At 45.5% G+C, this 14,223-nt stretch overlaps 1 protein-coding gene across 5 annotated transcripts in view; it reads left to right on the top strand.

Moving 5' to 3' along the window:
* Positions 1-2,442: 2,442 nt before the first annotated feature.
* The window catches only part of TUFT1 (tuftelin 1), a 37,297-nt gene continuing 25,516 nt past the window's right edge, over positions 2,443-14,223 (top strand). For 3 of the 5 annotated variants that reach the window (XM_088660144.1, XM_035098463.3, XM_088660142.1), the window contains exon 1: positions 10,906-11,002. Coding sequence is in view for 4 of the 5 variants with exons in the window: in XM_035098463.3 (XP_034954354.2) it covers positions 10,943-11,002 (60 nt within the window). In the remaining variant the exon portion in view is untranslated. Of the gene's footprint in view, positions 2,679-10,905; positions 11,003-14,223 lie in introns of those variants that run through there. The other 2 variants (XM_035098461.3, XM_035098462.3) reach the window with 2 other exon arrangements.

Genomic DNA, 14,223 nt, shown 5'->3' on the forward strand with positions numbered 1-14,223 from the left:
AGAGAGAGAAAGCAGATGACCTCTGCGCCTCTTCCGGCCTCCTTGTTGTGATCCTGTAAGCACCACCTTTGGCCAGATGTGGCCTGTATCCCGGGTGATTCACAGGGCAAAAATGACCTGCTCAGCCACCTGCGGTGATAGAAGCTCTCTTGAGACTGCAAAGGAATCGGTCTGTAATTGGACGCCTGGGTTTGCAGAGCTCACCTCCCTCCTGTTCAGGTGTGACATCATACCTGCGGTGAGGCGGAAAACATGACCATGTTGGGAATAGAGAAAGGGCGGCCTCAGTAGGATGAGGGAGCCAGCGAGGTTTGCTCTGATCTTCCCTAATTTGTGCAACAGTTCCATGTAGCTTTAGGTCCTCATTCACAACCATTCATATTATTTCTAGGTGAAACAAACAAACACACACACACACAGAGAGAGAGAGAGAGAGATTCACACCAGGCCAGAACTAATATTTTTATTAATCCATTCAAAACATTTTTTAACCCGCTGTTCACTGCTGGAAAAGCCTTCCAGGTCAGCTTGGAAGCATGAAGGGATAAGACAGACATGGCACAAAAGGAAAAGCGGTTGGGAGGGAGGAGGAAAAAGCAACGTGGTGCAGCAGCGGCGCCAGCAGCACGCAGGCCCATTTTACATCTGTGGAACACCGAGGCTCAGAGCTTGCCTGCAGTTAGAGCCGAGTCAAGAAAGGCTTTCTGGTCTACTGAGAAAGACCCGGCAGCCTGCTGCCAATCTACCAATTTCCCCTTTTGGAGGGGTTGCGAGGGAGGGGGCATCCCAGCAGCAGCAGATCCTTTGCATCCCAGAAGCTCCTTCCCTCAGGAGCAGGCAGGAGAAGGAAAGTGGCTTTGCTACATCTCAAATATCTAAAATCTGCCAAATGGCCCCAGTTATCAGCTGCTGAGGTAAGTGGAAAAATGTGGGCTGGGCTTGGAGCTGCCTGTGTTTGCCCAGCTGGTCAGGACAAAGTTCACATCCAATTCCACTGTGCAACTTTTCTAGGCACCCTTCACTCAAGCCTGAGTTTTCTTAGGAGGACCTGCAGAGATCGGTAGAGGTAGAAGGTCCCAGGGAGCTGGGGGCAGCTTTCCTGCCTGCCCTTCTGCTTCATCCTGTGGCTGATCTTCTGCATTTTTAAGAGCAAGCTGTCTTGCATAAGGATAGAATCATAGAATCGTAGTTAGGAGGGACCCCAAGGGTCATTCAGTCCAGCCCCTCTGCAATGCAGGAATGCTAGAGCATCCATGACAGACGGCCATCCAACCTCTGCTTAAAAACCTCCAAGGAAGGAGAGTCCACCACCTCCTGAGGAGGACTGTTCCACTGTTGAACAGCTCCTGACTTAGAAAGGTTTCTTCTGGACTTAGAAAGAGCTTCACCTGTTGAATTGTTGGCTGTTGAGCTGCTGTTTGTATGTGCTTTGTCCCTGAGCCTTATGGATGGAGGCTGGCTGCGAGGGACCATCCTCAAAGGAGATTTCATTGCTCTCATTCTCAGGGAAATCATACATTTAAAGCATCTGAACCCCCCCCCCCCGAATCATGAGAGCTGAAATTTACCCAGGTCCAAGCACCATTAACAAACGACATTTCCCAGGATTCTTGGTTTGTGAGATGTCCTTAGAATATAGAGTGTGTCTGTGTCCCTCCCTGACGCATTAAGACGTCTCGCATCTTCCTTCACCCTCTTCACAAAGCACCAGTGCTTCCCCACCCCCTAAAAAAATGGTAAGAGGTACTGAAATAGCGCCCCTCAATGAGGCCAAACTTAGATTCACAAAATGTTTAGGGGTATGCGTCCCCCCAGAAAAAAGCACTGCAAAGCGTCGTTTTCCTGTGGAACTCCTGGCCACAAGAAGCCGACCTGGAGAGCCTAAAAGGTTTAGACAAATTCACATGGGGTGCAGAGAGGTCTCTCAACAACCACCAGCAGCAAAATGGAGATTCAGAGGCAATTCTGCTTTTGATTTCCAGGCCAGGTGGTGGCGGTGGAATGCCAGAGGGTTGTTGACCCTGTGCCCTGCCAGCGTCCGGCTGGCCACTGGGAAAATCCAACAGGAGGCTGGAAGGCCACCAATTGAGATGGCTTTAAAAGAGGATTGGAGAAGAAAGAGTGGGGAACCAGCAAGCAGAATTTGAACTCTGGCCAGGGTGAGAACCAAATGCTGAACTGGCTGGGTCCCCTTTGGCCGGATTCGGCAGGCTTTCCTTATGTTCTTAATCCTGGGAACCGTAGTTTACCCATGGGCAGATCTACAGTTCCCAGCACCCTTAAAAAAACCCAACACATTTCCGCGGGAGAATGTGCTTTAATTCTGTAGTGTGGATGCATCCTCCCTGATGTGTTTGAGGACTTCCTTCCGCGACTGGGCCTCCATGATGTAATTTTGAGGGAATGTGGCAATTAGGAGGAGGAGGAGCAGCCCAAGGGAAGAATGGAACGCCTCTCTCAGCAGAGCTGGAGGTCGGACCGGCTCCTCAGCTCAGGCAGGTGAGGAGGAGAAGGAGCAGGAGAAGTTGTTGTTGACAGATGCTCCGAGCCGAAGAGGCGCTATGGCCTCCTGGAACCGTCCCAGGAGGCTCTCCATGCCGGCAGGAGGGATAGAGAGAAGCTGGCGGCACCCTCATCTTGGGGGCCCAGAGGAGAAGAGGAGGGTCTTCTGCCCCCAGGTGAGTCTTTGAAGGGGAAGGGGCTTCCCGCAGAGTCTGCTTGGTGACCTGGGTCGGCGACTGGCGGACCTTGTGCCAAATTTGGCCCAGGAGCGGCACCTTGTGCCAAATTTGGCCCAGGAGCGGCACAAGGATGGATGAATTGGATTGGCGATTTTGAAAGCGCAATCGATCCCCACAAAAAATATAGGAATTGTAGTTTGTCGAGGCTGCTAGGAATTGTAGCTCTGTGAGGCGTGAACTAAAGTTTCTAGGATTCTTGAGGGGTAAAGGTAAAGGTAACCCTGACCGTTAGGTCCAGTCGCAGACGACTCTGGGGTTGCACGCTCATCTCGCTTTGCTGGCCGAGGGAGCCGGTGTTCGTCTGCAGACAGCTTCCGGGTCATGTGGCCAGCATGACAAAGCCACTTCTGGCGAACCAGAGCAGCACACGGAAATTCCCGCTGTAGCGGTACCTATTTATCTACTTGCACTTTGATGTGCTTTCGAACTGCTAGGTGGACAGGAGCTGGGACTGAACAACGCTCACCCCGTTATGGGGATTCGAACTGCTGACCTCCTGATCAGCAAGCCCTAGGCTCAGTGGTTTAGGCCTGAGTGCCACCCGCATCCCTCTTGAGGGGTAGGTGGGTGCTTTAAATGTAGTTTGTCAGGGATGCTGGAAAATATAGCACTGTGAGGGGTGAACTGCAGTTTTTAGGATTCTTGGGGTTTAATCCATTTTCCATTACTTTCAGTGGGAAAGTTCGCTTCAGTTTATGAACAGACTTCCGTTCCAGAACCAATTGTGTTCATAAACCGAGGTACCACTGTACAGGGTTCTTTGGGGGGACAGTTGTGCAGGCAACTCTGGGAAGCAAAATTGTACTAGATGGAGATCTGTCAAGTGATTTGGGGCAAAGGAAGCTCACGGCTGACCCCTTGGGAAAAATCCGCTCCGATCTAGAAGTCGTCTCTGAAGTGGGATAAATGTTTCTCCTAGGTCTGTGAAGATGAGGCCAGATAGAGCCTCCCCAGCCAGGAGTGGTCTACCTGTGGGGAGCCCCTGGAGGTGTTCCCGCCTCAGAAAGGGGGTCTATCTGGCTGTTGGTATGGTGAGTGCTTTGGTAAGAGAGAGAAATATGTCTCTTCATTTTATATATTTCTCTCAGAGGAGGCTCTTGTAGGAACATTGGGAGCTGCTTACTCCTACCAAGTTAGACCAGGGGTTCATTTAGCTCAATATTGTCTACACTGACTGGCAGAGTCTATCCAGGGGTTTCAGGTAGGGAACATTCCCAGCCGTACCTGGAGATGCCGGGGATTGAACCCAAAATCTCCTGCATGCAGGGCAGCTGCCCTACTCATTTAGCTACAGTCTTTTCCTTAAAAAGAAATTAAGATTCCAGTCCTCAGCGTTTGAAATATGGGGCTGATTTAAAGATAGGAAGACGATGGGAAGCTGTTTCGCAGCCCTACCAGGAGATGCCAGGAATTGAACCCAGAACCTTCTGCATTTAAGGTAGAAGCTCTATCCACTAAGCGGCAGTCCTTCTCCAGCAACATACTGCATTGGACAAGTATACAACCAATGTGCCTGTCTCCATAGACAGGCGAGCTGTACACCCATGTAGCTGCTCACCTCTAAGGTTCAACAACAAATGTTGTCACTCTTTCCCACAAGCGTTCGCAGCCATTCCCACAAGCGCTGGCCCACGGCTGGAAGCAGCTTGTGCTCAGTTTAATGTGCCAATGAGTCTTAAATTGAGCCCATGAGATGTGCTGGACAGAGTGTTGAACCAGGACCTGCGCATTGTCAGACTGCTTTAAAAGCTCCTGGCGACTCGAGACAGCGAGCCACGCTGCGATTGGCAGAAAACGGATGCCTGTTCCTGAAGCAATTTGACTTGGTAAGGCAGGAGTGGGGAACCTGCGGCCCTTCAGAGGCAGCGGCTGTGTAGTGGTTAGAGTGCCGGACTAGGGAGAGACCAGGGTTCAAACCCCCAGTCAGCCATGGAGCTTCGATGGCCCGGTCACGGCCTCTCAGCCTAGCCTACCTCACAGGGTTCTTGTGAGAAGAACCCTGGGATATCAATGTAATAAATAATGGAAATGAGTTATTTCAGGGCTTAAGATGTGGTGGTAGCGATTGCACAGTTACCTGTTATGGAGGAGACTGTCCCCTGGGGCACCCAGGCTATTGGATGGATGGGGTGGCCTTGCACCCCAATAAACCCTCATTCTGGGTGTGCGTGTGTCAGAGAATGATACATATGTTTTGGTGTTGATTAAAAATGGAGACTGTACGTGTGATTAATCCTCTGTAATTTGACTCATTTAATCAATTAAACAAATTAGCATTTGGACAAAACCTCAATCTGTTTTCAAGATATTTAAGGACGCGTCTGCTGACAGGACGATGTGATAAGCAGAGACGCCCTCTCAAGGAAAAGGCATATTGATGGGCTTATCTTGAATTCTGGTAACTCAGCCAGATCTAAAGAAGCTGGCACAGCAGAAGGGGTGTAACTTGAACTCGGGGTCTGATTCATTTGAAAGAAACCAATTGTGTTTTTTTTAAAAGGAAAAGAAAAGAAAATACATTTGCATGTTGATGGAGAAGTATATTCAAATCACCTGGAGAAGGCAGTCAAATTTAGATAGGAAATATGTCATGAATATCCAACAAAGATTTGCAGGCTACAGACTACGTATTTGGTGTGAAGACTGACAAGTGAAAACGTTGAAAGATTTTGGGGGGGGGGAGTATAGCTTTTCTATTTCCTTTTTAACAAAAATGCATATAGTGCATATAAAAGAGAGAGAACAATCGTAGCAACAGATAACAGATGAAATTTAAAAGATGAAAAGCTAAACTATAAAACAAGATACCGAAGGGAACAAATCCAGCAAATGAAGGTTTTCTCCTTCTTAAACGTCCTCCTTTTAAAAAAAATTCTCTCACCATTTCCATTTTTTAAAAGTACAAATCAACTTACAATAACATGAATATAACAATATTTCTCTATCTCTCTGTCTGATCTGGTGTAATACATATTGAGAGGGGAGCTTGCTATCTTTAATGCTCTTTAAGGATAATATTCAGTAGCTGCCTGTCCAGCAGAAAACTCACAGGTGAAGCTTTTCCCCCTTAGCACAGAGCTGCCGTGAAGGGGATAAGCTGCACCTGAAGAATTTCTGCCTGCCCCACAAACAATGGCAGCCTCTGTTTCTTTTGGCCAAAGTTCCTGTTTCCTTTTTTATTCTGTGACTGCGCATGCACCATATATTTAAGGCACCCCTCCAATAATGTTGGGAACTGTAGTTTGTTACGGGAGCTGTGCACTTGCAGTGAAGGGCGAACTGCACTTACCAGGATTCTCGGGGTGGGAGGGATGTGTTTTGTGTTCACACCGCTCAAGTTCCTTCTCGGCCTCACCTAATTAAAATTCCTGACCTGTGCAGGACGTATTTAAATTTGTTTGTGTTGTTCCAAAATGTCATTGGCAATGACATTACCAATGCCTTGAGGGGGACAGGACTTCTTGATGACTTCCAGGATACAAGTTTCAATAATAGAGTTGCTCTTTCTTATATATTAGGTGTGTGTAACTGCTTTTGTTTTCTTAATGCCATTGTCTGCAAACCCATTCCCCATTGGTTGACCTTCTCTGATGACACAGAATGTTCAGCTGCCTCCTAAGGGCAGTTGCGGAAGGCTGAAAAACGGATGGAACTGCCGAGAGTCCACAGGTGGGAAATTAGTATGGTATTTCTGTGGCCAGAAACAGTTTTATTAAGGGAGGAATATCAAATATGGCACAGAGGCAAGGAGATCTCTTGAAGCGGAGCTGAGGAGTCTAGGGGCTTGGGATAAAATGAAGGGGGTGTTAGGACAGGTTGTATGTGCCAGCAAGGATTCAGAGAGGTATAGAGGGCTGAATTTTACACTGGTAACAAGCAAGATCTTTGGTTTCCATAATATTTATTGGATCAAGGAAGAAACATAGAACAGGGAATAAGCTGTGTACACACATTTAAAGCATATAGCAATAATCCTGGGAACTATAGTTTACCCCTGACAGAGCTACAATTCTCAGCACCCTTAACAAACTACAGTACAATTCTTTTTTCTTCGGTTTGTGTGTGTGCTTTAAAGGTGCTTTATAGCAAGACCACTAACTGAAACCCCAGAGAGGAAACCAGTGTAGGCAATACAGTATGAAGCTAGGCAGAACATTGGCCTGACTAGGTATAAGACCTAGATAAGGCTTTCTAGAGCAGCCCTATATTCAGGAACCATGAGGACTAGCATCAACCATGAGGACTAGACAGACACAAAGACACACAGCCGTTTGCAATAGACAAAAGCGCCAGGCCTAGCTTTATTGCTCAAACCCCGATGTTTATTTAAGGAGCAAATGCAGGGTTTCTCACTCTCTTTTCTTTTCTTCTTTTTTAAAAAGGGGGTGTTTCTAGTCCTCATGATTCTGCAGGGGGGCAAAAACAAATTACTGATGAAACTGCAAGGAGCTTTTCCTAAGGGTTGAGCCGGAGTAAAAGCAAACAAAAACCCTTACCCAATTCTTGTTTTTGTTTTAAACCTTACAATTCTGGCAGGGTGAGCCCTGTAATTTATCCTTAACTCTCAGGGGTGTGTCCCTCACACAAGCGCTGGCCTTTCCTTACATCAACAAACCGGAACAGAGAATAAAAAGACACGGATGTGTTCACATCAAAGGACTTTATTCCTGTCCTGGGTTTTCTCTTGCCTCTCCTCCCGGCCCTACCCAGTCCGTGTGTGTTTGAGATCTGCTGCCCAAGGGGCACTGCTAGGAACTATGCCTTATCCCTTAGATATTAAATATAATAGTTAAGTTTCCAGTTCTCATGGTTTTGGTTATATGACTGATTTAAATATGAACACTCGGAGTGTAGTGTATCTTGATTTCAGGTTGGTTTTTGACAAAGTCCCCCATGATATTCTTGTGAGGAAGCTGGTAAAATGTGGGTTGAATGAGGTAACTGTTAGGTAGATTTGTAGCTGGCTGGCTGACCGAACCCAAAGAGGACTCATTCATGGTTCCTCGTCACCCTGGGGGAAAGTGACAAGTGGGGTGCTGCAGGGTTCTGTCCTGGGCCTGATGTTGTTCAATGTCTTTATAAATGACTTGGATGAAGGAATTGAAGGATGCTCATCCAATTTGCAGATAATGCTAAACTAGGAGGGGTAGATAATGCCACAGAAGACGGAATCAGAATTCAAAATCACCTTAACAGATCGGAGAACTGGGCACAAGCTAACAAAATGTACATATTTCAAAAAGGGCAAATGTCAGGTTCTGCACTTAGGCAGGAAGAACCAGATGCACAAATACAGGATGGGGGACACCTGGATTGCCAGCAGTACATGTGAAAAGGATCTAGGGGTCTTGGTGGACCCACAAGCTCAACGTGAGTCCACAGTGTGATGCAGCAGCCAAAAAAAAAAAAAAAGTAACACTATTAAAGGTTGCCTCAACAGAAGTCTAGTGTCCAGATCAAGGAAAGTCATAGTCCCACTCTATTCTGCCTTGGTCAGACCACACTTGGAGTCCTGTGTCCAGTTCTGGGCACCACAATTTAAGAAGGATGTTGACAAGCTGGAACATATGCAGAGGAAGGTGGCTGAGATGATCAAGGGTCTGGAAACCAAGCCCTATGATGAACGGTTGAAGGAGCTGGGTACGTCTAGCCTGGAAAAGAGGAGACTGAGAGGAGATGTGATCTCCATCTTCAAATATCTCAAGGGCTGTCACATGGACAGAGGGAGCCAGCTTGTTTTCTCCTGCTCTGGAGGTTAGGGCTCAAGGCTCTTGTCCAGCCCATTAGTGAAATAAGACACCAAACCAGCCCATTCACCGCTGCACTTTCTGATGTAAAGGCGAAATAAGAGCTGTGTTTCATCAGCAAATTGATGACAACGCACTCCAAATCTCCGGATGACCCCGCTCAGCAGATTCAGATCGATGACCACTGACTTGGAGAGCTTTAAAAGAGCATTGGATGAATACAAGGAGGAGGGGGACGGCTATCAAGGACTACTAGCCTTGGTAGCTATGTTCTGTAGGATCCTAAATGGGAAGATCAGATTCTGCATAGAGTTGGAAGGGATCCCTGAGGACCATCTAGTCCAACCCCCCCCAATGCTGCAATGTGTAGCTGTCCCTTATGGACACTGTAAGAACAGGATGCGAGACTAGGTGGGACTTTGGCTTAACCCAGCAGGGCTCCTCAGATGTTCTTATGGAACCTCCAGCTCCAGAGGCAGTCTGTCTAGATTTCTGGGTTCTTAGGGGCACCTGGCCACTGTGAGAACAGGTGGCTGGCCTGATCCAGGCAAAGGTCTATTCTTACATTCTTAGCAGCATGGGGGGTGGGGTGGGAGGACTGACTCCTGTAGTGTACGCCCCCATTTTGAAGGCTCCAGGGGGTCAGGAGCCTTCAAGGCAGGGCTGATTCCCAGTGGTATGGAAAGCAGACTCACACTCTCTGCCATCTCTCTGGCGGGCGCTGGTGTGACCTACGGGCATGGATGGGTGGGCAGGGGATGGAGAATGGGCACAGCTGAACAAAGCTTGCCTTGCAGCAGGTGCATTTAAAATGTGATGGGCCACTCAAGAGAGAGAGAAAATGTGACCCAGAACAGGTGACCCCCATTTGGCTTGTGGCTCCTGCCATAGTACATCCTGAGGGCATGAAAACAAAACCTATTGGCCACTGTTGAGCTCAGGCTTCAGGGTCTGGGAGCAAACTTGCACAGGCTGTCCTTGCCAAGCTACAGTCCCGGGTTTATGGGCCAACGATGGCACCTTCCATGTCAGGTCGGTGGAGATGTGGTGCCTGAAGGAGATTGCTTGATAGCATGGGCAAAATGCCCTCTGCAAATGCTCTTGAGATGTGCTGCTTGGTGTTTCTACTTTATATAGTTATGTTCATGATCACATTTCTACTCCACGTTTCCTCCAAGGAGCTCAAGGGAAGTCCATGTGCTTCTCCCCCCCCCCCTTGGATTCTCAATACAACCCTGCGAGGTAGGTTTGGCTGAGAGGTTGTGACTGAAGCAACGTCACTCAGTGTGGGCTTCATGTGGCTGTGTGGGGATTAGACATGCCCAGATCTTAGTCCAGCACTCTAACCACTGATACAACACTGTTGCATATATGTGTGTGTGAATTGATTCATAGATGGGACCCCAAGGATCATCTAGTCCAACCCTCTGCAATGCAGGAATCGTTTGCCCGATGAGGGGTTCAAATCCAAAACCCTGAGATTGAGTTTCATGTTCTAACAGCTGAGCTATTTCCTCCTTTGTTTCCACACACAAACCTAGTTTCCACACACAGACAAGCCGAGTGAGTTGTTTTGTGTGTCTCTGACTGATGCTGTTCGCAAAACAATTGTGTGTCTCATGCTGTAGCTGGAATCTATGACAACAAAAGCAATCCCTGAGCAAAGCAGTCTACCTGTAAACTACCTGAGCCTGGAAGGTAGCTTACAATACAATGCACTCAGTAACTAATGCATGACTATTACTAATAATTATAAAGGCTAATAAATAACAATTACAATTGTAATTTTTAAATAAAATTTTAATTTCTTAATTCTGTTTATTAATAATCACAATAAGTAGCCAAAACTTCATTAATAATAATGAGTTTATAAGTAATTATTAATTGGCTAATATCCAATTATTAATAATTACTGAAAAGATTAAAATGAATTATTTACTGAAGGTTGGATCACTGAGGACGGCAGGCATCCTGGCTCTAGAGGCAATTCCCTGCCCTCAAACGTTTGCAGACTTTCCCACGTCGCCGCCACTCTTTATGCATGGGACTAAGCAATTAGTTAATAAATAAATACATTGCAAATATATTAATATAAAGGGACAAACCAAGTGCGCATGTGCGGGAGAAAAGGAGTTGGGTGGGGAAGGGGGCGGAGCCTAAGGAGTGGCTGAGCGGCGACGGACAAAAGAATGACGGCAAAGGTGGGCGGGCCTGGAGAGAGCGCGGAGGCGTGGCCAGCGTGAGGGGAGAGACGCTACAGAACGAAGGGATGGGCGTGTCCAGCTCTCACGGGCGAGTGAGTGGGGCATAGGGAGGAGACGAAGGGGTGTAGTCGAGGCAGCAGGGGCGTGGAAAGGGGCGTGACCGGTATATAAAGAGCGGGCGTGGCCGGATGCTCCTTTAGTCGTAAGGAAGCGTCGCCGGGAGCGGAGTTGGCAGAGAAGGCAGGCTGCAATGAACGGGGCGAGGAGCCTTTGCACGCTGGTGGATTTGCAACCAGAGGGAGAGAACCCGGTAAGCGACTAGTGGGCTCCTCTGCACCTTTTCAGCCTCCCCTGTTCGAGGCTTTATATATAATAATTAAACTTTCAAATAAAGCTTGTCCCGCAGCAAGTATTTTAATTTTTAATATTTTAAAAATTTCCTTACAGTTTGTAAAACATCATTCCTTGGTAACTTTATTTGCTTTTTTAAAAAAACTCATTTTGAAAAAGGACTTTAGGTTGCTAAGTGTTACTCAGAGTAGGTCCACTGAAATTTATGAACCTGAATTAATCGTGTTTCCTAAATGGGTCTACTCTGAGGAGCATCCAATTAACACCCTTTGAAAGTGATGTGCCCTATTGATACTTAAGAGGAAAGAAAAAGAAAATGAAGCATTGCGATTGTTTTCAGGTAGGTAGCCGTGTTGGTCTGAGTCGAAGTAAAATAAAAAAATTCCTTCAGTAGCACCTTAAAGACCAACTAAGTTTTTATTTTGGTATGAGCTTTCGTGTGCATGCACACTTCTTCAGATACCACATTGCGATTGTGTGTTTTTAAATGCAGTACTATACTGTATTTTAGAATAACGCGGCGTGCGAGATGTAAAAAGAAAACGACTGTGAGAAAGATAAACAAGTCCGTTCTAAATCAAAATCAGATTGTAATGCAATACTAAAAGCAGCCAGAAGTGTACAGTAGATCTCTAATATGTGTTTGGCAGATTAAGGTTGAACCCTATAAACACTTGGACTGTAATCTTGTCCCTGGGAGTACAACTCCTTGCACCTTATCGGAGCTTACTTCTGAGTAGACCTGTGTAGGATCGCACTGTTAGTTGAGAGTACATTTGGCACTCAGTTAAATAAGTATAAGATTGTGCTGTGTGGTGGTTACTCTTAATGTAAATACTAGCTGTTGCTCATAGCACTTTGTAAAGGTTTCCTCTGAGCATGTGCAGCCAGCCCTTATGTGAACAAGTTCCAGACATATGTATTTGTTAGTCTCTGTCTGTCTTTTTTTTGCAAGTCACCCTAAAGCAGAGGTTACAGGTTTTTTGGCTGGGGAGGGGGAGGAATGGTATCCACAATTTTGGGCCATAAAGCTCATATTTGGTGTGGAAGAGACTACTAGGGACACATTTTTTTTGTGGGGTTTTAGTCTGAACCAGTATAAAAGTCAAGTAGACTCAAGATTTAAAGAATAACCCTTGATTGGTCATGCACACACCAGTATCTATTGCTTCAAACCTAAGTTTGATTGCTTGGAAGTAACTCCCCATGGAATTCTGTGGGGTTTACTTTGAGTAGGTGTAGCTAGGATCACTGCCTATATGTATGCATGAGAGTTCTGATCGGATTGCTTCTTCCTTGGGTGTCCTATTTAAGAAAGGAGAAAAGCAAACTATGTTTTAAAGAAATTCATAGGATACGCTCCTTTGTAAGGTGGCGGCTATATTTTTTACTAATATTCTTGCGGTGACTTAATATTTGAGAGGCTCAACAGTTTTGAGAAGTATTATTTTACAGGGGGATCTGTGCAAAATGTCAAAGGCAGTGGCTAGATTTAGGACATCATTGCCTTGCTTCAGTTGAACAAGGATTCCCCAAATGGTTTTGTCATCTGGCCGTAACATTGACTGTTGGATGCGAGGAAGGAAAGCTTTTGTGTGCCCATTTTGCAGGTAGCAGTGGGGGAAATAAAGGCCAGGAGAAAATGACTTCCCTCAGGCCACGTGATGAGTTTGTGAGGACTGCCAATGTTCAGCGCAGTTGTGTTTTCCTTTTTGTCATAGTGAATTTTGTTGTATGAAGTAGCCCGGAGGTGACATCTATTCTGTAGGTTTGTGAGGTTGCAGTTACTAAAGGCCTCTCTCCTAGGACTTACTTTAGGGTGGATAAAAATCAATGAATTTTTTAAAAAATAAAAAAAAATCGGGTTTTTTATTTACAGTAAATAGGAATTTTTTTGGTTTAAATCTGATTTTTAAAATAAAACGCTTTTGGAGGAAAAATCCTTCTAAATGTAGTTTTCTATTTAGGTTACATTATAGTCCAAAGGCTATTCATCAGGAAATAAGGATTTGTTTTAAGTTTTTCATGTGTGCTAAAACTCGGTCTATTTTTTTTTAAAAAAAGTTTAACCGCATCGGTTAACAAACATGGATACATTTGCTATAATGTTATTGCTTTAGTTAAATAAATTGTTTAAATTGTTATTAAGGAAATGATTATTTTTCTCCTTCCAATAAAAAGTATGGCAGAAAAGTTGTCCAAATATAAACAGTTAACTTACTAAACCTCACAATAATTTCATAATTATCTGCCTATGTATTTCTAATAGTATAACCAAATCAGTAATTTTTGATGTAACTGTGAAAACTACTCTGAAAAGTTATTATTCCAAACATGAAACCTTCATTTAAATAGATTTGTTTTAAATCGGATCCACCCTGTTTTAGGGACTTTCCCACCATTACCTATCACGTGCACAGGCCGCGCAGTGATCATCTCTCTCTGGTGAGTTTGGGGATTTCCCATCTCCCACTTCACCCCAATAAAATTCTTAAAGCAGGATAATAATAATAATAATTTATTATGTATACCCCGCCCATCTGGCTGGGTCTCCCCAGCCATCCCCGTGACTCTTTAAATCCCAGGGTGGATTTAGTTGTCGGGGTCTGGGAGTCAGTGACAGAGGCTTGGCTTGCTTGCAGGTTTTCCAACATCTTACTACTTTTTGGGTCTCGTGCCCGAGAAGCAGTAGAAAGTTGAACATGATTTAGTGTGCACGCACACGAAAGCTCATACCAATGGCAAACTTAGTTGGTCTCTAAGGTGCTGCTGGAAGGAATTATTAAATTATTATTATTATTAGGATTTAAAATTGTTATCTGAAGGAATTGCAGGTCGGCTGTTTTGACACGTGCAACCTCTCTGGGATACGGTAGCACCAATAATGGCATGATGATGCCCCTCCTGGCTGCCTCCAAGAGGAAAAGGGTTGCTTATCTGATGTCTCCGCTGGGAGATGAGGAGGGCAAATTAATCAGATGTTCCTTTTTGGGGAAGGAGGGCGGAGTAGTAGGAGTTGAAAGGATGGATGGTGGAAAAATATTTTTTTTAAATTAACGCACGTTCAGGCGGATGTTAATGTCTCGCACTTTTGCAAAACAGAGTTGGTGTCTGTTGTGTTCGTTAATTTACTTATTTAACGGAATTTGTGTGCCACTTAATTGCAAATAGAACCTCTTA

The sequence above is a fragment of the Zootoca vivipara genome, chromosome 16 (genome assembly GCF_965207765.1).
Source record: "Zootoca vivipara chromosome 16, rZooViv2.hap1.1, whole genome shotgun sequence".
Lineage (NCBI taxonomy): Eukaryota > Metazoa > Chordata > Lepidosauria > Squamata > Lacertidae > Zootoca > Zootoca vivipara.